Genomic DNA, 22,074 nt, shown 5'->3' with positions numbered 1-22,074 from the left:
TGAATCCATCTGGTCCTGGACTCTTTTTGGTTGGTAGGCTATTACTGACTCAATTTCAGAACTTGTTATTGGTCTATTTAGGGATTTGACTTCTTCCTGATTTAGTCTTGGGCAGGTGTATGTGTCCAGGAATTTAGAAATGTGTCCATTTCTTCTAGATTTTCTAGTTGATTTGCATAGAGGTTTTTATAGTATTCTCTGATGGTAGCTTGTATTTCTGTGGGATCAGTGGTGATACCCCCTTTATCATTTTTTATTGTGTTTTGATTCTTTTCTCTTTTCTTCTTTATTAATCTGGCTAGCAGTCTATTTTGTTGATCTTTTCAAAAAACCAGCTCCTGGATTCATTGATTTTTTTTAAAGAGTTTTTTGTGTCTCTACCTCCTTCAGTTCTGCTCTGATCTTAGTTATTTCCTCTGCTAGCATTTGAATTTATTTGCTTTTGCTTCACTAGTTATTGTGATGTTAGGGTGTCGATTTTAGCTCTTTCCTGCCTTCTCTTGTGGGCATTTAATGCTATAAATTTCCCCGTAAACACTGCTTTAGCTGTGTCCCAGAGATTCTGGTACATTTTGTCTTTGTTTTCTTTGGTTTCAAAGAACTTATTTATTTCTGCCTTCATTTCATTATTTACTCTGTAGTCATTTAGGAGCAGGTTGCTTAGTTTCCATGTAGTTGTGCAGTTTTAAGTGAGTTTCTTAATCCTGAGTTTCAATGTCACTGCACTGTGGTCTGAGAGATTGTTATCATTTCTGTTCTTTGGCATTTGCTGAGGAGTGTTTTACTTCCTCAGTTTTAGAAGTTATGTGGTCAATTTTAGAAGAAGTGCTATGTGGTGCTGAGAAGAACGTATATTCTGTTCATTTGAGGTGGAAAGTTCTGTAGGTATCTATTAGGTCCACTCGGTCCAGAGCTGAGTTTAAGTCCTGAATATCCTTATTAATTTTCTGTCTCATTGATCTCTCTAATATCAACAGTGGGGTGTTAAAGTCTCCCACTATTATTGTGTAGGAGCCTATAAGTCTCTTAGGAGGTCTCTAAGAACTTGCTTTATGAATCTAGGTGCTCCTGTATTGGGTGCATACATATTTAGGATAGTTAGGTCTCCTTGTTCCATTGACCCCTTTACCATTATGTAATGCCCTTCTTTGTCTCTTTTGAGCTTAAAGTCTGTTTTGTCAGAGACTAGGATTGCAACCCCTGCTTTTTATTGCCCTCCATTTGCTTGGTAAATATTCCTCCATCCCTTTATTTTGAGCCTATGTATGTCTTTGCACGTGAAATGGGTCTCCGGAATACAGCACACCAATGGGTCTTGACTCTATCCAATTTGCCAGTCCGTATCTTTCAAGTAGGGCATTTAACCCATTTACATTTAAGGTTAATATTGTTATGTGTGAATCTGATCCTGTCATTATGATGCTAGCTGGTTATTTTGTCTATTAGTTGATGGAGTTTCTTCATGGTGTCTATGGTCTTTACAATTTGGTATGTTTTGGCAGTAGCTGGTACCAGTTTTTCCTTTCCACGTTTAGTGCTTTCTTCAGGAGCTCTTGTAAGGCAAGCCTGATGGTGTCAAAATCTCTCCACATTTGCTTGTCTGTAAAGGATTTTATTTCTCCTGTGCTTATGAAGCTTAGTTTGGCTGGATATGAAATTCTGGGTTGAAAATTCTTTTCTTTAAGAATGTTGAATATTGCGCCCCCTGCCACTGCCCCCGCCCCACTCTCTTCTGGCTTGTAGGGTTTCTGCAGAGAGATCCACTGTTTGATGGGCTTCCCTTGTGGGTGACCCAACCTTTCTCTCTGGCTGCCCTTAACATTTTTTCCTTCATTTCAACCTTGGTGAATATGATGATTATGTGTCCTGGGGTTTCTCTTCTTGAGGAGTATCTTTGTGGTGTTCTCTCTCCTGAATTTGAATGTTGGCCTGCCTTGCTAGATTGGGGAAATTCTCCTGTATAGTATCCTGAAGAGTGTTTTCCAGCTTGGTTCCATTCTCTCCATCACTTTCAGGGACATCAACCAAACGTAGGTTTGGTCTTTTCACATAGTCCCATATTTCTTGGAGGCTTTGTTTCTTCCTTTTCATTCTTTTTTCTCTATGCTTGTCTTCAAAGTTTATTTTTTTAAGTTCATCTTTAATCTCTGATATCCTTTCTTCCACTTGATTGATTCAGCTATTGATACTTGTGTGTGCTTCATGAAGTTCTTGTGCTGTGTTTTTCAGCTCCATCAGGTCATTTATGTTCTTCTCTAAACTGGTTATTCTAGTTTAGCAATTCCTCCAACCCTTTTTCAAGGTTCTTAACTTTCTTGCATTGGTTTAGAATATGCTTCTTTAGCTCAAAGGAGTTTTTTATTACCTACCTTCTGAAGCCTGCTTCTGTCAGTTCGTCAGACTCATTCTCCATCCAGTTTTGTTCCCCTGTTGGCTGGGAGTTGTGATCCTTTGGGGAAGAAGAGGCGTTCTGGGTTTTGGAATTTTCAGCCTTTTTGCGCTTGTTTCCTCCCTTCTTCATGGATTTATCTACCTTTGGTCTTTCAAATTGGTGACTTTTGGATGGGGTCTCTGAGTGGACGTCCTTTCTGTTGATGTTGAAACTATTTTTTTCTGTTTGTTAGTTTCCTTCTAGCAGTCAGGCTCCTCTGCTGCAGATCTGCTGGAATTTGCTGGAGGTCCACTCCAGATCCTGTTTTCCTATCACCAGCAGAGGCTGCAGAACAGCAAGAATTGCTGCCTGTTCCTTCCTCTGGAAGCTTTGTCCCAGAAGGCACCTGCCAGATGCCAGTGCGAGCTGTCCTGTATGAGATATCTGTTGTCCCCTGCTGGGAATTGTCTCCCAGTCGAGACACAGGGGTCAGGGACCCACTTGAGGAGGCAGTCTGACCCTTAGCAGACCTCGAATGCTGTACTGGGAGTTCCACTGCACAGAGCTGGCATGCAGGGACGTTTAAGTCTGCTGAAGCTATGCCTATAGCCGCCCCTTCCCCCAGGTGCTCTGTCCCAGGGAGATGGGAGTTTGATCTATAATCCCTTGACTGGGGCTGCTGCCTTTCTTTCAGAGATGCACTGCCCATTGAGGAGGAGTTTAGAGAGGCAGTCTGGTTACAGCACCTCTGCTGAGATGAGGGCTCTGCCTGGTTAGGACTTCCCCACAGCTTTGTTTACACAGTGAAGGGAAAACCGCCTACTCAAGCCTCATTAATGGCGGATGCCTCTCCTCTGACTAAACTCGTGTCCTAGGTGGCCTTCAGACTTAGCTTGCTGGGCTCCATGGGGGTGGGATCTGCTGATCTAGACCACTCAGCTCCCTGGCTTCAGCCCTCTTTCCGGGGGAGTGAATGGTTCTGTCTCACTGGCATTCCAGGGACCACTAGGGTATGAAAAAAAAAACAAAACAAAAACGAACTCCTGTAGCTAGCTTAGGGTCTGCCCAAACAGCCACCCAGTTTTGTGCTTGAAACCCAGGGCCCTGATGGTATAGGCACCTGAGGGAATCTCCTGGTCTGTGGGTTGTGAAGACCATGGCAATAGCATAGTATATGGGCCAGGGTGCACTGTTCCTCACGGCACAGTCCCTTGAGGCTTCCCTTGGCTAGGGAAGGGACTTGCTTGACTTCTTGAGTTTCCTGGGTGAGGTGACGCCCCACCCTGCTTCAGCTCACCCTCCATGGGCTGTACCCGCTATCTAACCAGTCCCAATGAGATGAACGAGGTACCTCAGTCAGAAATGTGGAAATCATCTGCCTTCTACATTGATCTCACTGGTAGGTGCAGACTGGAGATGTTCCTATTTGGCCATCTTGCTAGGTCTCTTCATGTATATTGCTTTTGGACACTACTATTGCACACTTTTAGACTACAGTATAGTAGAAACATAACTTTTATTTGCCCTGGGAAACCAAAAAATTCATGTGACTCACTTTGTTGCTATATTTTTTACTTCTTATGGTGGTCTTATGGAACCAAACCTGCAATATCTCAAAAGTATGCCTTTATTCAACAATGCTGTAGTAGTGTGAAAACAGCCATAGGCAGTATAGAGTAGATTTGACTATGTTCCAGTAAAACTTTATTTGCAAAAACAAGTGACAGGCTAGATATGGCCAGCAGAACATAGCTTACCAATCCTTGCTAGATTAAGTCAGATGAGTAAGACTACATGTTATATGATTCCAGTTTTATCAAAATTCCAGAAAAGGCAAATTTATAGAAAGGAAAAAATGCCCATTATGGTTGCCTGTGACCAGGAAACTGGTGATTGGCAATAAATAAACTCAAGGGAAATTTGATGGGGGTGGGGGGAGTGATGAAAAGTCCTATAACTGAATTGTGATTATTGTTGTATAACTCTGTAAATTGATTAAAATTGTATGAATTTTACTATTACAATGGCTGAAGTTAATGGAATATAAATTATACCTCAATAAAACTGAAAAAAAGGGAATAGATATAAAAGACTAATGCGATTTTCATGGTATTTCATGAAGTTATTAAATTCTGTATGATCATAACAGGCTATAAAATTGATGAGAGTACATGGGTGAAGACTAAACATGAAAATAGGTAGAACAGTTGTAATAGATGGCAAGAATTGTAATTTGAGAAAATTATGAAAAATAAAAACTATTGTTGAAGCACCAAATATTTTTAAAAGTTACATACCACTGAAGTTGTGTTTTTTTGAAATAATATATCATCATCTTCCTTGTCATAGGATCAAACTAAACATTATTACATCCATTTCTTTCTTTCTTTTTTTTTTTTTTTTCTTGAGACAGGGTGTTGCCCTGTCACCCAGGCTGGAGTGCAGTGGCTTGACCTTGGCTCACTGCAGCATTGACCATCTGGGTTCAAGTGATCCTTTCACTTCTCAGCCTCCTATCTGGGACTACAGGCGTGTGACACCACTCCTGACTAATTTTTGTATTTTTTGTAGAGACAGGGTTTCTGCATGTTCCCCAGGCTGGTCTCGATCTCCTGGGCTCAAGCGATCATCCTGTCTCTACCTCCCATAGTGCTAAAATTACAGGTGTGAGCCACCATGCCCAGCCACATCTATTCTTCATAATTCACATGTATACTCTCCTTCTCAGATAGTTTGCTTTAGGATTTCTGATTAAAATGTCAGTGAAAGCACTTGTATATAGTATGCCTCTACTTTACTCCAAGCCTATAAGAATGCATTGTGAAGAAAATTTAATAATAAGTAAATACATTTTATCTACATTTAAGACAAGAAAAATCTCAGCAGACTGTAGAAATAGAAAAGAAAGTCTTAGTGATGAGTGGATGTTGATGCTTACAGTTAAGTCCTCACTTAATGTTGTCAGTAGCTTCTAGGAAACTGTGACTTTAAAGGAAATGATATATAATTTTTAAGGACTTAACTCTTGTTTCTGTCCATTAGCCTACGATAAAACCAATTTTACCATAGGCTAATGGACAAAAACAAGAGTTAAGTCCTTATGGCATATTTCTGGTCATAAAAATATTGCCAGACTTCCAGAAAAGACCAAAAATCTTCTAACATTAAACATTGAAATAACTGTGAGCTGGATATAAATTTAAGAAATAGTAATAAAAATAAGATATTATAATTACTTACCCAGCTGTTCCAGTGCAGGGTCATGAGTGGCCACAGCCTATGCTGGAAGGTTAATGCACGGGATGAGAACCAACCCTGGATAGGATGCCATTCCATCATAAGGCACACTCACAGATGCACCCACACTCACTTAGACTGGGACCATTTAGACACAGCAACATATTTGGGATGCAGGAGGTCCCATCTGGAATCAATTGTTTTCAATCAACATTATAATGAAGGGATCTGTTATATAAAAACCTAGGTAATCTTCATGGGAAAGAGAACCAAAAGTATTTTGCAAATGGTAGGAGATTGGAACTGGGCTCTCTATATAAAAGTAGGGAACGGGGACCATATTTCTAGGCAGTGCAACTATACGTGAAATGCTATACCTGAAACAATTCCACTTTACACTGTTGGTATTTTCCTGTGGCCCAATGAGGCAGTTATGCAAAAATCGGAATGTAACCCTATAATATATGTAGATGTGGCACCTGGATTACAGCTCTACTTATGAGGGACCAAAGTTCCAAATGTTAGACCTGCTCTGGAGCTGTATAACTCTAGAGGGCTAGTGTGAGTAACCATGCAACCACACAGCAGGCAGGAGTTCACAAAGGATAAAACGTCCACGTAAGATGAACTTGCAAACAAATATCTTAGACAACATAAGGAAATCTGTTGCCATAAGAGATATCAGACATATTAAGTAGGATCATTTACATCTGAGGAAATGAGAATAAGAACACAATTCGAAAAAAAATCTTACATATGTATAAGAATTTCAGCTGAAGTCATAACTCACTATGAGAATAGAAATAAATAAGAACAGGTGGAATGAAAAACAGCCACTTGTAAATCTTGTAACAAAATTGGATACAATTAAACTCTTGGATGGATTAAAGTCAAGTTGCCATAACAGAAGAGAGAATTCGTGAATCAGAAATATCAACTGAGAATTGAAAACTAAGATGAGTTAATTCATCTAGAACATAGAACAAAAAGATAAAGAGGTTTAAAACATGAAAGAGTTACGGAAGATGTAAACCAAAAATAAAATTCAGAGCCCTCCCTCAACCATCTGAGTGGACTCCATCCTCTTGGCCAGGAACTGAAAGTGAACCTGAAAGATTGGTTTAGGCCATTATGGGAAGCAGGGGTTGGACATGCCTTTTTTTTTTTTTTTTTGAGACAGAATCTTGCTCTGTCGCCAGGCGCCAGGCTGGCGTACAGTGGTGCAATCTCAGCTCACTGCAATCTCCACCTCCTGGGTTCAAGCAGTTCTCCTGCTTCAGCCTCCCTAGTAGCTGGGACCACAGGTGCACACCACCACACCCAGCTAATTTTTGTATTTTTTATTAGAGACGGGGTTTCACCATGTTGGCCAGGATGGTCTTGATCTCTTGACCTCGTGATCTGCCCGCCTCAGCCTCCCAAAGTGCTGGGATTACAGGCGTGAGCCACCATGCCCAGCAGACATGCCTCTTTATGCCCTCCTCCCTTTTGGAATTTGGGAAAAGCTGACCAGCGTTTAACATCAACACAGACCTTAAGTTTGATAAGAAATACTTACTTACAGTCTATTCTCTCTGAAGCCTGCTACCGGGTTCCGCATGATAAAACTTTGGTTTCCACAACTTCTTATCGGAATCCAGACATTTGTTTCTATTGATAATAACTCAGCCAATTGCCAATTGGAAAATTTTTAAATCTACCTATAACCCAGAAGCCCTTGCCTCGAGTTGTACTGCCTTTCAGGACTGAAACAATGTATATCTTAAATGTATTTGATTGATGTCTCATGTCTCCCTAAAATGTACAAAACCAAGCTGTGTCCCAACCACCTTGGGCACATGTTCTTAGAATTTCCTCAGGGCTGTGCCATAGGCCATGGGCACTCATATTTGGCTCAGAATAAATACCTTCAAATACAGAGTTTGACTTTTTTGTTGTTGTTGACAAAGATAACTGAGCTAGGAGTTCCAGAATGTAAGAATAGTGTCAGGGAAGAGAAATTTCAAGGTTGAAATTTTGTTAGATTTGGAGAAAGATGTGTCTTCAGATTGAAAAAGCTACCAGTTTCAACGAGGAGAAACAGGGAGGGGAAAAAAAACTCTAGATACAGTGTAAAAGAACTGTAGATCAAGAATACACACGTACACACACATTCTAGCAATTAGGGGAAAGCATGTTACTTACAAAGAAATGACAACCAGATTATCAATGCATTTATTAGAAATCATAGTTAATGCTCGTATACAGTGCAGTTGTGCCCATGTTAAGGAAGTGAATCCAAGTGAAACATCATTTCCCTTTATGAAAAGATTGATTTTCCTTCAGTGCATTGTATTTACTGGGGATTTGCTAATCCAACCTTTATTAGATTATACCCTCGTTTAATTTCTAAACAATGATATACATATACTTTTCCATTGGTTAGATTTGTGTTTCCCTGCTGAAATAACACAATAATTTTAAATTAATACATAAAGCATAAGTAGGGTTTAAGATGTCTACTAAAGAAATAAGGATTTAATGAATACTTATCACTTTTACAACAGTTAATTTGCACACATTTAGTTGAGGTAAAAATGAAGAAAACTATATGCTTAAGATAACTTTTCAGCATTCATTTTCAGCCTTTGATGATACTGCATTGGTTTATGTAGTGTCAACATCTGCATTAACCTCAAATGAGTAAGATTGTATACTCAGTATTATGTAAAGCATCTAAAATTTCAAAAGAAACTTTAGAGATCGTCTACTTCTTACAGAACTTACTTACATATTAGAAAACACAACTAAGACTTTTAAGTGTTAATCACAAAAGGAGTTTATTAATTAGCTCCCACTATCCTTATTCAGTGACAGAAGTTCTGCCCATGATAGAAAACTAGAATCTGATCACTCCTAAACTCCTGTGTTCTCTTTGAGTAAATGCTTTCTTGTCTCTTATGATAATCAAAGCCTACATCTCTTTTTATGTGTATAGCTACTTCCCTTCTCCCAGAGTGTACTACTGCTGGGTGACTTATCATGGGTGAAGGAATCCCAGGGGCTTCTTTCTCTTTCTTGCTCATTTTTCCCCCCAAACTCCACAGTCTCTATTTCCAGCCTCTGTGGAGTTGGAGCTTGGAAAAATGAAGGGAAAGGAAATGGAATAGAAATGTTCTACTTGACTGCTACTGTCATAAGAGGCAAACTTTTTCTGGGCTTAACAGATTTTTAAAGTTGACTTTCTCTTATATTTTTCATGGGTCTTTGGAGATCTGTTTTTCTGCACATCTCTTATCTGCATTTCTTTCTGGGTAAGTGTATCTCTTACTCTCTTCTTAGTCTCTAGAATTCTAGATATAACCTTCAGCTTCTCAGCAACTGAGCTCTATTTCCCCTTCTTGCTGGCCCTCTTAAGAAGGATCTAAGACAACCCTTCATGATGGCTCTCACACTCAGATTTCCCAAATGACTCCTGAGAAACTCTCACCCATTTTTATTGGTGGGGGGGCGCCTGGTTAATTCAGGGAGTTTAGACTTATTCTAATGCAGCAATAAATCTGTATCATCCTACCGCACCCTTTCCAGTATGAGGAGTGTGAGTCAAATACCAGTCCCCTTAGTTAGGGGGAACATACATCAGTCTTTCCAGGTTGTTCCATTAAAACTCCTCTCTTCATTTGAGGTGAAGGAGTAAGTATACTGTCTTGGGCATTAGATTTGCTTTATCCTACTTAGACCTCATACATTAACCTGTTACTCTTTCATGGTTGCTGGCAGAAGGCATAAGACTCCTGAGTTAGAGACAGGTGACTTTATTATTCACAGCACAGCAAGTATCAAGAACATCGAATTTATGTCAGTTCTCCTGTACCCCAAGTCCCATAGGGGAATGAGGAAGACTCAGATGGATCCTGTATATATAGTAGATCATATTATAGAAGAGGAACACTGAGCTTATATAATCTACCGCTTTTATAATAAGCAGTAAGCAGATTGATCCTTTGTCCCAGAGGGAACATAAATGAAACTGTTACATTGTTTTCTTTTCTTTCTTTTTTTTTAATATTCTAATTTTTATAAACAAAAATTGAAAAAGATAGATTTACTATTATTAAGGTGCTCAATAGAAAGAAAAAAAATCACATGTTGCTTCTTTGTTTCACCAGTAAGCCTTCTCATTAGTAGGATATATTTTTTTAGATGGAACCATCTGAAGGAGTAAAATAAATGATTAGGGATATTTCTTGCTTCCAATTAAAAGTGATTAATATTATTGATAGGGTCTCCTTTTTAAAGTAAAACTTTCCTTATACTTTAATAAAATTATAGTTTTACTGAGAGGGTACATTCTGCCTTAACATTGTGTTCATTCTTGGCATTTTAAAATACATATTGTCAATAATACTAGGGAAAAACAATTGCAATAATGGTTTCTCTGGACGTACAAGATAATCTGAATATTTTTAGTCAAATCAAAGGAATTATGTGATAAACCTTTAAAAAATACATATATTATTTATCCAGTAAAGTCTCTAAGTTAAATTGAATTGTAAATATGTTTTTAATCCTTTCACTATCTTTTAACAATCAGGCCCAATAGGAACAATTTTGAAGGTCACACAAATTGTTTATCAAAAAATATAGAAACTTACCAGTAAGTTAGTATACAGTCATTTAATTGTTTCATTAAATTTTTGTTCATTATTATTTCAGCTTCACAGCTTGTAATATCTCCAGCATTAAAAAAGGAATTGCTAGGTGATAGAGGTTACAAATGAAGGCCATAGAACTGAATTTACCATTTATTAGCTGTTTTACATTGGGATGGTACTTTGCTTTTGAGTTTTTCTCATCTGCAATATGATATAATAAATTTGAGGCATCAGATGGGTTTGTGAACAGTGTCTTTAAATTTTAGTCTTGTATTGTTAAAATGTCTCTGTTGACAAATATGGTTTATTAATAGTTGTAAGTACATTTCTATATTAAAACTTACATGTATAAAAATTCTCCCAAAGCTAGCTGTATCTTTAGAGGTGAATCTGGGGGTTGGGGAGTGTGGTATGTGTAATCTCTGTTTGTTCCTGGATCAGTGTGTTGATGTGAAGTCTGCATGTAGGCAAGCATGTCTGTCTGTGGATGTATAGGGGTTGATGTGTTTACAGATGACCCTTCCCTTGTGTATATGTATTGTGCATGCACATATGTGTTTTCTTTGTGCATGTTTGTGTGCATGTGTTGAAGAACAATTTGTTCATCAGGGTTTGCATACTGGCACTTTAAAGAAAAATAGGAAAACAACACCGATTATTCATTTTTATAGAAAGTCAAAAGAAGTTTAAAATTTTTATTTTTGGAAGTTTGAGATTTTTATTGAGGGATATAATATATAAAATTTGCTTTTAACTAGGCTATAGACCTTTCTTTTGAGACACGTGATCTTTATAAGCCTTAAAGTTTGTCATATATTTCCTGTTTTATAGAGAAGAGAATAACAGCTTGAGATTCATGATTTTCCAAACTATATTTTCAGAAAAATTTCTTGAGTTAGTATCTTTAGTGATTGTTTTGGGGAAGGAATTATCCCAGTTCAGCTTTTGTCACCTTTTACATTCCCATTTGTCTGTAATTTTTGTAAGAAAATTGTGTGTGATTAACTTCGTTCTTCAGTCAGTGTAGAATGGTGATTAAGAGAGCAGACTCTGGAATTCCACTTAGTGAGTGTAAACACTTGTTTTAGCAAGCTTTTTTTTTTTTTTTAACATTTCTACCTGTGTATTTCTTCACCTCTGAAATAATACCTATCTCACGTGCTTTTGTTGAAAAATAAATGAGATAATTCACATAAAAGCAAGTAGCAGAGTGCCTTCTACAATGTTAGTAATAAATAATTAGATAGGCAAATTTTAATGATGCTTTTCTATTGTTAATTGGCACTGTCATCAGACAAACTGGCCTATAATTACTCTTAATAATTACTGGAAAGAATATGTTATTAGGCAGAATGTGCATCATCAGAGCATTTTCAGCATGCTGAATTATAATTTGTTTAAAATTGTATTACCTGCATTTGGCAATGGATAGATTTCTATTATAGGAATATCTCTTTACACAAAGAGGGTGTGTTCTAATGTCTGTTAATTGTTAGAAACATTATTAACAGAAATAGACATCATAGTTGTATATTTGCAGAGGTCTTCTATTTTCCGGTAGCTCATTCCCTCTTGAATAATCAGCATGATTCCCTCTTCTGTTTGCGCTGTTTCCTACTGAGAACCTTAGAACCTAATTACAGCCTTGAGCATGTCATTCATTTCTCCTTCCAGGTAACTGAACTAAGAATTTTTGCCTCATTTGAGTCAGGTCACTGCTTTCTGCTCTTCAGCTATTACCTTCAGTGACCTAGTATTGAGAATATAAGCACTTCCCCAGAAAATCTTCTCTGTTCAAGCCTACTATGTTAAAATAAAAGAACACCCTTCACCTCTAGCAATGGAAGTAGAGTTCCAATTGTTTCATGTCTTTGTCATCATTTGATTTTGTTGTCTTTTAAGTTTAGACATTATGATGGGTGTTAATTTATATTTCCCTCATTAGAATGATGTTGAACACGTTTTTTTTAAATGCATATTGACCATTTGGATATTCTCTTTGGCTAAGTACCTGTTAAAGTCTTGGTTTACTCTTAGTCTTTTTCTTATTGCTTTGTAGGTGTTCTTTACATATTGTGGATGTGAATTCTTCTTTGGATATATGTGTTGTAAATATATTTTCCCCAGTGTATGGCCTCCCTTTTTATTCTAATGGTAATTTCTTTTTCAAAGATGAAAAAAATCATAGCTGTTACTTTTGGTTTCTGTTAAATAGGATTTTAGCTTTAGTCACCATGTTCTGGACAGGTACTACTCTTATACGTCACCTTTGTGTGAATTAGATAAAAACGCCCCCTTTTAAGTATCTGCAGCCCCATTAGCATAAGATTTTTTTTTTTAAAGGTTAGTGTCTTTTAGTGAAGGAAAAGGCTTCTTTCAGGTAGCCTGCATATTCTGTTACGGCTACAGCTTGCTGAGTAGAGCTCAGTCTGGTGCCTTAATATTTGCTCAATACTCAAACTGCAAACCAAAGATGGCACCCTAGGGCAGGTTATCTTTAAGTAATCAGTTTCTAACTATTGAATACCAATTATTATAGTTTATACATTGGATTTTCTCCTTTAAAAAGGTTGTTCTTAAGTTGGGGGGAGCTAACTTCCAAAATTAATTTCTTAGTTTTGAGTTGGTTATGACTTAGAAGTCTGGTTATCAGTTAGATGTCTCACACACAGGATATGTTTTTCCCCCTGAAACACTGTTCTGTGGAATCTTGGTTATAACCCAACCTATAGTAGTGGGATAGAGAGAGACCTTAACCACTGTGTGTAATGAGTGGCCTTTCTATAGTAAATATTGTTTACCTGTCTGTCTTAGGGTATCAGTGGCATACTTCCTATATTGTCCTAACATTGTAAATAATTACTGCAGTTTCCATCTACCTCTGATGGCTGTGCTTAAATTGTGGTGCAGTGGTACTTGTGGATAAGAAGGACTAACTGAGAATACCAGGTCTCTTGCTAGTGATAACCTCTAACATTTTTCCTGGTTCTAGGCTATCTCTTCTTTTTTTTTTTTTTTTCTTTCCAAAGCCCCCAAATCCTGCTTCCTCTCTCACTGCCATCACTTAGTCCTTTTAAGATTTCCCATTTCCCTGCCCTATGGTGGAATATAATTCATTCTGAGAAAGATTTCTGTCTTCTTCAGTCCTTGAGGCAAAAGTGCTCAACCAGTCTTTTGAGGGTAAGGGTTTTGGTTTTAGTTTTGTATTTTTATTTTTATTTATTTATTTATTTTATTGTGCTTTAGGTTCTGGGGTACATGTGCAGATCATGCAGGATTGTTGCATAGGTACATACATGGCAAGGTGGTTTGCTGCCTCTAGCCCCCCATCACCTATACCTGGCATTTCTCCCCATGTTATCCCTCCCCACCCTCCCCCACCACTCCCTCCCCCTGTCCCTCCCCTAGCCTCCCCCCAGCAGACCCCAGTATGTGATGCTTTCCCCATGTCCACGTGTTCTCATTGTTCAACACCCACCTATGAGTGAGAACATGCGGTGTTTGATTTTCTGTTCTTGTGTCAGTTTGCTGAGAATGATATGTATTTTAATTTTCTTTTAGATGTTAACAGTAGTGGGGGAAATAAATAGGAGAAAAATGGCAAATAAACAGAGATGATGTTACCAAGCTTTCAAAAAATGTGTTTCTGGTTCTCAGGTGTTAAGTGAGGCCAATTTCTGTTTTTTCTTCATTTAATTTCATAAATGCTTTAATCTTTTCTTTGTGACTATGATAATTACTCTCTGTACAGTTATTATTTATTCCTTGTGACCCAGGATCACTTATTTCCTTTTTCTTGTTTTTTTTTTTCATTTTCATTTTTTTATTTCATTTTTCATTTTTTGTTTTTTTGTTATTTTTTTGAGACAGAGTTTCACTGTGTTCCCCAGGTTGGAGTGCAGTGATGGTATCTCAGCTCACTGCAAACTTGGCCTCCCAGGTTCAAGCCATTCTTGTGTTTCAGCCTCCCAAGTAGCCAGGACTGCAGGCATATACCACTACACCTGGCTAATTTTTGTGTTTTTTTAGTAGAGACGGGGTTTTGTCATGTTGGCCAGGCTGGTCTTGGACTCCTGATCCACCCGCCTCAGCCTCCCAAAGTGCTGGGATTACAGGTGTGAGCCACTGCCCTGTTTATTTTTTATCATAGAGAGTTACCTGTCTTGATTTTATATTGATTACTATAAATTTTGATTCATTTTCTTATAAAAACTAATGCTGTCTGCAAGAAAATTATGTCAGTTCAACAGAGAGGAGGGAACACAAATATTAACATAATCTTATTTGTACATGTTTTTTTTGCAAGCACATTTTATGAGAGATCCATAAGCTACATAGAGCTTTAAAAAAACCTAAAGGGATCTAAAGATCTAAGTATAAAAGAAATGATATAAATTCTTCCTTGTTTGGGTGCTTTATTTTCTTCTATATTATTTTCTCTTGTATTAACCACAGGCAAATATTAGTTTTCTCAGCGACTTACGTACTTTTACCCTTGAGCATTTATAGGATTTAATAGTAATTTTCTATTGTGCTTTATATTGCCATGGTTATTCAAGGTAAATATTTTAGATAATTTTATAATACATTATATCTCTCTGGGCTCATTGTAGATTCAGGGAATAATTATTGATTAACATCATCTTTTCTACAAAGAAAATAATACCAATATTAAATAACTTCCCCCAAATTATTAATGGTTTCCTTATAAATGCTTGGGTTTTTTTAAATTATTTTTTTTTATTATACTTTAAGTTCTGGGGTGCATGTGCAGAATGTACAGGTTCGTTACATAGGTATGCACGTACCATGGTGGTTTGCTGCATCCATTGACCCCTCGTCTACATTAGGTATTTATCCTAATGCTGTCCTTCCCTTAGCCCCCCACCCCCCAACAGGCCCCAGTGTGTGATGTTCCCATCCCTGTGTCCATGTGTTCTCATTGTTCAATACCCACTTACGAGTGAGAACATGCAGTGTTTGGTTTTCTGTTCTTGTGTGTGTTTACTGAGAATGATGGTTTCCAGCTTCATCCATGTCCCTGCAAAGGACATGAACTCATCCTTTTTTATGGCTACATAGTATTCCATGGTGTGTATATACCACATGTTCTTTAGCCAGTCTATCATTGATGGACATTTGGGTTGGCTCCAAGTCTTTGCTATTGTGAACAGTGCTGCAATAAACATACATGTACATGTGTCTTTATAATAGATGATTTATATTCTTTGGGTATGTGCCCAGTAATGGGATTGCTGGGTCAAATGGTATCCCTAGGTCTAGATCCTTGAGGAATCACCACACTGTCTTCCACAATGGTTGAACTAATTTACACTCTCACCAACAGTGTAAAAGCATTCCTATTTCTCTGCATCCTCTCCAGCATCTGTTGTCTCCTGGTTTTTTAAAGATCGCCATTCTAACTGGCGTGAAATGGTATCTCATTGTGGTTTTGATTTGCATTTCTCTAATGACCGGTGGTGATGAATGCTCAGGAATTTTTTTACATCACCTAAAACATGTTAAGTAGTTTAATGAATTCCAGGTCATATTATAGTAATGACTTATCTGTGAAACCAGGGAAGTGTGATCCTTCCGTTTAGGAGAATATGCCCTAAATTATATTTGGTTTTAAAGGTTTAATGATTAAAGAGTAATATATAGTAATATATTAAATATTAATAAGTTACTAATACCTAATAGCTTTGATTCTCCACAACACCATGGGATTTACAATTTTAGTGTTTAGTAACTGATAAATCCAGATCCATTTTGTTTATGTAAGACAGGAACTAAGAAACTAATGTGGTCCCTATGTTTAGAGATCAGGTTTAACTTTAATCAGTTGGCATTTGAAATATTATTTTTCATCTTATAAAAGGTTTTCGAAAAGGAAGATATTTCTGGTGTTACAAAGGTAAAATCTGAAATAGTCTGGGGAAATGTAGTTAGCATGCTATTTACCAGTAACACTATTCAAATTTGTAAAAGTGAAGCAATTGTAGCATATATTTATTTCTCATTTTTAATAATCTTAATTTTAAAAACTTGGAAGAGCAAATCATTGTGGTGAAATATTATCTCTTCTTTGAAACTTGAAAATTTTTTTATCAATACCCCCAAACTGAAGAAATATATATATAAATTTGGTATTCACTTTTCTCTTCTTGCTTTGTTCCCTTTCCCTCTCCCCTTTCCCTCTCCCCAAAGCAGATCGCCAAACTGAGGCAGCAGCTACAACGCAGTAAACAAAGTATTCGTCACAGTAAGGAGAAAGATCGCCAGTCACCTCTTCATGGCAACCATATAACAATCAGTCACACTCAGGTAGGCTAACTTCTTCTTGTCTAGATTTGAATAATAACTTTTAGTTCATTAAGGAAGAGAATTAATCATTTTAGCATTAAATAAATACCATGAATCTTTAGCTCTACTAAATTACTTCTTTGTTAAATGATTATAAAAAGATTATTAAAAAGCAGCTGGACGAGGTGGCTCACACCTGTAATCCCAGCACTTTGGGAGGCCAAGGCAGGCAGAGTACTTGAGGTCAGGAGGTTCAAAACCAGCCTGGCCAACATGGTGAAAACCTGCCTCTACTAAAAATACAAAAAATAAATTAGCCAGACTGGTGGTGGGTGCCTGTAATCCCAACTACTTGGGAGGCTGAGGCAGGAGACTTACTTGAATTTGGGAGATGGAGGTTGCAGAGAGCCAAGATCATGCCACTGCACTCCAGCCTGGGTGACAGAACTAGAATACATCTCAAAAAAAAAAAAAAAAAAAAAAAAAAAAGATTAAAAAGCATATGTTTAGCCTTGTCTTAATAACACATATAACAGAGGATAGTGGTCTCAAGGATGATACTGACCTAGACTAAAATCTTTACTTCATTCACTTATTGAGCAACTATGGGCATTATTTCATTTAATCTTCCTGACAGTTCTTTCTCTTTATCTCTATGTATCTTGTCCCTGTTTTACATATGATGAATTTGAGGATTAACGTTTTTATTTTCCCCTAGAAATAAATACTAAATATCCTATGGAACAAAATAGTAGTGTAACAGAAGAAACCCAAACAGTGTATCAAAACAAACTCAATTAGGATTAGTTTCACAAAGATAAGGATGATTCAACATTGAGAAATGTATTAGTTTAGTTCATTGCATCAGAAAACCGAAGTAGAAAAAACATTTGATTTTCTAGATGCTGAATTACACTTCATAAAAACTCAGTATCTTGTGATTTTAAAAAAAAACTCTTACTAAACTAAAAATAGGATATTTCCTAATGTGACTAACTGCAAATACAGTGAGACCCTAACAATAAAATATTAGTAGCATAATTGTTAAAAAATCAAGTCAAGGATGTGTATAATTATTGATATTATTTGCTAGTGGTTCAGAGGTTCTAGAACAGGGCAGTAAGAAAAAGAATCATCACTACTTGCATATGATATTATATATTTAGAAAATCAAAGTGAATTAACAAGACTACTAAAACTAATGATAGGATAGCGAAAATGAAAGTTACTGATAATACTAACTGTTGATAAGGATGTGGAACAATCGAAACAGCCACACATTGCTGGTGGGAACACAAAAAGGTACAGACTTTGTACTTTTTACTTTGGCAAACATTTTGTCATTTTCTTAAGAAGTTAAACATATGCTGACCATTAAACTAGAATTTTCACCCTTTGGTATTGGTCCATGAGAAATAAAAGCATATGTCTACATAAAGACTTGTACATGAATCTTCTGAGACATTATTCATAATACTAAAAAAAAATGGAAATAGACAAACATCTGTCAAGTTGTGAGTGAATAAGCACTTCATCTGTCCATGCAGTGTAATACTGTTAGGCAGTAAAATGAACGGAACTGCTGATACGTGGAACAACATGGTTAAATCTTAAAAACATGCTAAGTGAAACAAATCAGGAGCAAAAGTCTACATACTATGATTTGTTATTTTAGATTCTCAAAAAGGAAACATTATCAAAACAAAGTTTTTATAGGGATGGGGGACTGACCACAGAGAAGCCCTAGGGAAAGTTTTTGGATAGAAGGTTCTGAATGTGACTGTACTGATAATTGTAGGACTGTATCTGTGTAACAGAGCTCAACAACCTGCATACTTAAAAAGGGAAAATTTTTTTGTATGCCTGTTATACCTCATTAGAGCTGTAAAACCAACTGGCAAGCCTGAACATTTGAAGTGAAAATTCATACATGCCTTTTTTTTTTCTTAATCTGATAGAAGTAGGATATTCTTATTGTTTATTTCAAGCAGTTTTTCTCTAGGAGTCCAATGTACTTACACTAGATCAGCTGACCCATTGACTTAACAAAGAAGACTTATACAATCGTTCAAATTTACATTGAATTTTTGCTATGTGGTTCTTCTTAAAAATGGTTATCCTTTGCTATACATACTGAAATATTTGTAGGTGAAATATGAAGTCTGGAATATACTTTAAAATATTCCAAAAACCAAAAAGGAGTGTTCACATGAAACAAATTGGTAAATGTTGATAATTTTTGAAGCTGGATTATGTGCAGGTAGGGGTTTATTGTTTTACTCTGTTGAATTATGTTTATGATTGGAATTTTCCATAATTAAAAGGGGAAAACTGAAGCTAGATGATTAAAGTAAAAACATACACAAATTGTTTCCTCTTGTACTAGTAATAACATGCTTGAAAATATAATGAAAAATATAAAATGCCTAGAATCACATTTAAATACGCAAACTTTACATCTCTGAGAACATGAAGTACAAGACACATAAATGGGAGGTCTTAACACATTGATAGATGAGAAGATTCAGTATCTTTCAAATAACAATTTACCTGAAACTAACGTACAAATTGTTTTGAGTTCCAGTGCAAATTTAAAAGGAATTGTTTTCATTACTTGAAAAATTGTCTTCGAAAGTCAATGAAAAAAGCAGTGCTCATTAATAGAAAAGAAAATTTGAAAAGACTTTTCCTACAAGATACTGAAATGTAATGTATAATTATAGCAATTAAGTGGCACTCTGTATAGGCATTATCAGATAGTAGCTCCAGGAAATCAAATATAGAATCCATAAAGAAATGTTACAGCAGTGGAATTACTGTGTGGGGGAAAGAATACTTAGACTTTACACCATACACAAAAATAAATCATGATAGGTTAAGTATTTAAATATGAAAAAATGTAAAAATGCTGAAAGAAAAATATTGATAAAAGTTAATTTCCTATTTGATAAAATACAGTTAACGCTTGAACAACAATGGGGGTTTCAGCATTGACCCTCATGCAGTTGAAAATTTGTTTATAACTTTGGCTTCTCAAAAACTTACCTACTAATAGCCTTCTACTGCCCAGAAGCCTTACTGATTACATAAAATAGTGCTTAACATATTTTGTTTGTTTCATGTATTCTGTATTCTTCAATAAAGATACAGAAAATAAATGGTAATTATTTAAATCATAAAGAAGAGAAAATGTATTCAGTGTTCATTAAGTGGAAGTAAATCATCACAAAGGTCTTCCTCCCCATTTTCTTCACTTTGAGTTAGGCCGAGGAGAAGAAAGAGGAGAGGTTGGTCTTGCTGTCTTAGGGGTAGCAGAGGTAGGAGAAAATCCGTATATAAGTGGACTCACACAGGTCAAACCCATGTTGTTCAAGGGTCAACAGTATTTGAAAAAATACGTGATACTAACATATAAAAAAGTTAAAACCACATTATGAAAAAAGCTCATGCATCAATAAGAGACAAAAGACATTGATGAGCAGCAACTCACAACTGGCAAGAATACACCATTGTATGAGAAATATTGTTAGTGTGCTAACCAGTGATTAGCAATCCACTTTAACACAGATCATGTATATCAACTTGATTCAGTGTAAGATAGAGGTCATATGTTGTTTTAATTTTTACCTTATTAATCTTTATTTTTCTTACTTCTTTTCTGTTGTATAAATCCTTAAGCATCAAAAGGATTGTCTTGAAATTTTTACTTAACAACAGCTATTAGTGGTAGTTAATTTTTGAGAACTTCTGCCAAGGACTTTTGAAAACAGTCAAAATTGTTAAGAGAGTTGAACTTAGTATAATACTGTTGCCATTACTTAATAATCCAAGAGATTTTCTTAAATAGTTGACAAGATGGAAATGAAAAATACTAGAAGGTAATTGTCACTATACAGAAAACAAACATCTTTTAAACATATTAATACAGAGCTATAGAGTGGACTTACATGATATATTTAAGTTACATGATTTCAAGTATGCTGTTCCGTGAAACAGAAAAAGGAAAACAATGTAATGCAGAAGATTCTGTCTGCCATTCTACTGAACAAGTATATACATTATACAGTTATACCATTATACTTACATAAAGGGATTTGAAAGGATTATTCTGATTATATAATTTTCATTTTACTTCCTTCAGAACCTAAATTTCTGTATGTGCACCTGAATTTTTATTGTATTTGAAAGGTCAGCAATAACTCTGCTCATTGAGTTTCAATTTTAGTATTTACCATACTCTTTAGTCTTGATTGCCTTGACCACAAATAATTTGACACCACCTTTATCTTATCTCATAGGCTACTGGATCAAGGTCCGTTCCTATGCCACTGTCAAATGTATCAGTGCCAAAATCATCTGTTTCACGTGTGCCCTGCAATGTAGAAGGAATAAGTCCTGAATTAGAAAAGGTATTCATTAAGGAAAGTAATGGGAAGGAAGAAGTATCCAAGGTAAGGTTACTTGGGATATTTGAATCCTTTTTTTTTTTTTTTTTTTTATAGCAAGCTGTCTGAAAAGTACTTTTTTGGTAACAGCTTTATTAAGATATAATTCACATACCATCCAGTTTACTCATTTAGTGTACAATTCAGTGGTTTTTAACATATTCAGAGTTACACAACCATCATCACAATTAATTTTACAGCATTTTCATCACCCCCGAAAGAAACATTATATCCTTTCACAGTGGTCCCTCATTTCCCTATAATACTCTTGGCCCTAGGCAACCACTAATCTGTTTATGGATTTTTTGGTTGTTGTTCTAGACATTTTGTATCAATGGAATCGTACAATGTGGCTTTTTGTAACTGGCTTCAACTTAGCCTAGTGTTTTTAAGGATCACCCATGTTTAGACTGTTATCAGTGACTTCCTTTTTATGGCCAAATAACGCTCAGTTATATGGATTTTACTTAGTCAGTTATAAATTAATGGAAATTTGGATTGTTTTACTTTTTGGCCATTGTGAATAATGCTTCTATAAACATTTGTATACAAGTTTTTGTGTCAACATACTGTTGGCATTTCTCTTGGGTATATACCTAGGGTTGGAATTGCTAATATAGTACTTTATTTTCACCTTTTAGGGGACTGCCAAACTCTTTTCCAAAGTGTCTGCAACATTGTACATTCCTACCAGTGTATAAGAGTTCCAATTTCTTTGCATCCTAACACTTGTAATTATCTGTCTTTTTCTTTATTATAGCAATCTTAGTGGATGTGAAGTGATATATCATTGTAGTATTAATTTGCATTTCCTAATGGCTGAAGATGTTAAGCATCTTTTCATGTGCTAGTAGCCATTTGTATATTGGAGAAATGTTTATTTAGATCTTTCTCCCCGTTTTAAAATTGGCAGTGAAATTGCTAGGTCATAGCATTTGTACATTTAAAATATTGATGAATATTGCCAGAATTACCCTCCCAAAAGGTTGTACTATTTTACTTTCCTTTAACATTTCATGTTAAGTTTTTATTTTTATGTATATTATTCCATCAAGGAATTCTTTAGACATACATATGGCAT

General features: G+C 36.1%; 1 protein-coding gene across 1 annotated transcript in view; it reads left to right on the top strand.

Moving 5' to 3' along the window:
- GLCCI1 (glucocorticoid induced 1) overlaps window positions 1–22,074 on the top strand; it is a 134,511-nt gene that overhangs the window by 86,792 nt on the left and 25,645 nt on the right. Inside the window, exons 4-5 of the mRNA XM_012450880.3 lie at window positions 16,453–16,569; window positions 20,847–20,999. Coding sequence (XP_012306303.3) covers window positions 16,453–16,569; window positions 20,847–20,999 — 270 coding nt within the window. The remainder of the gene's footprint in view (window positions 1–16,452; window positions 16,570–20,846; window positions 21,000–22,074) is intronic.

The sequence above is a fragment of the Aotus nancymaae genome, unplaced genomic scaffold (genome assembly GCF_030222135.1).
Source record: "Aotus nancymaae isolate 86718 unplaced genomic scaffold, 86718_ANA_hifiasm-v0.15.2.pri h1tg000025l, whole genome shotgun sequence".
Lineage (NCBI taxonomy): Eukaryota > Metazoa > Chordata > Mammalia > Primates > Aotidae > Aotus > Aotus nancymaae.
Note: the sequence above shows the minus strand (reverse complement) of the source record. Positions and strands in the feature narration are given on the sequence as shown.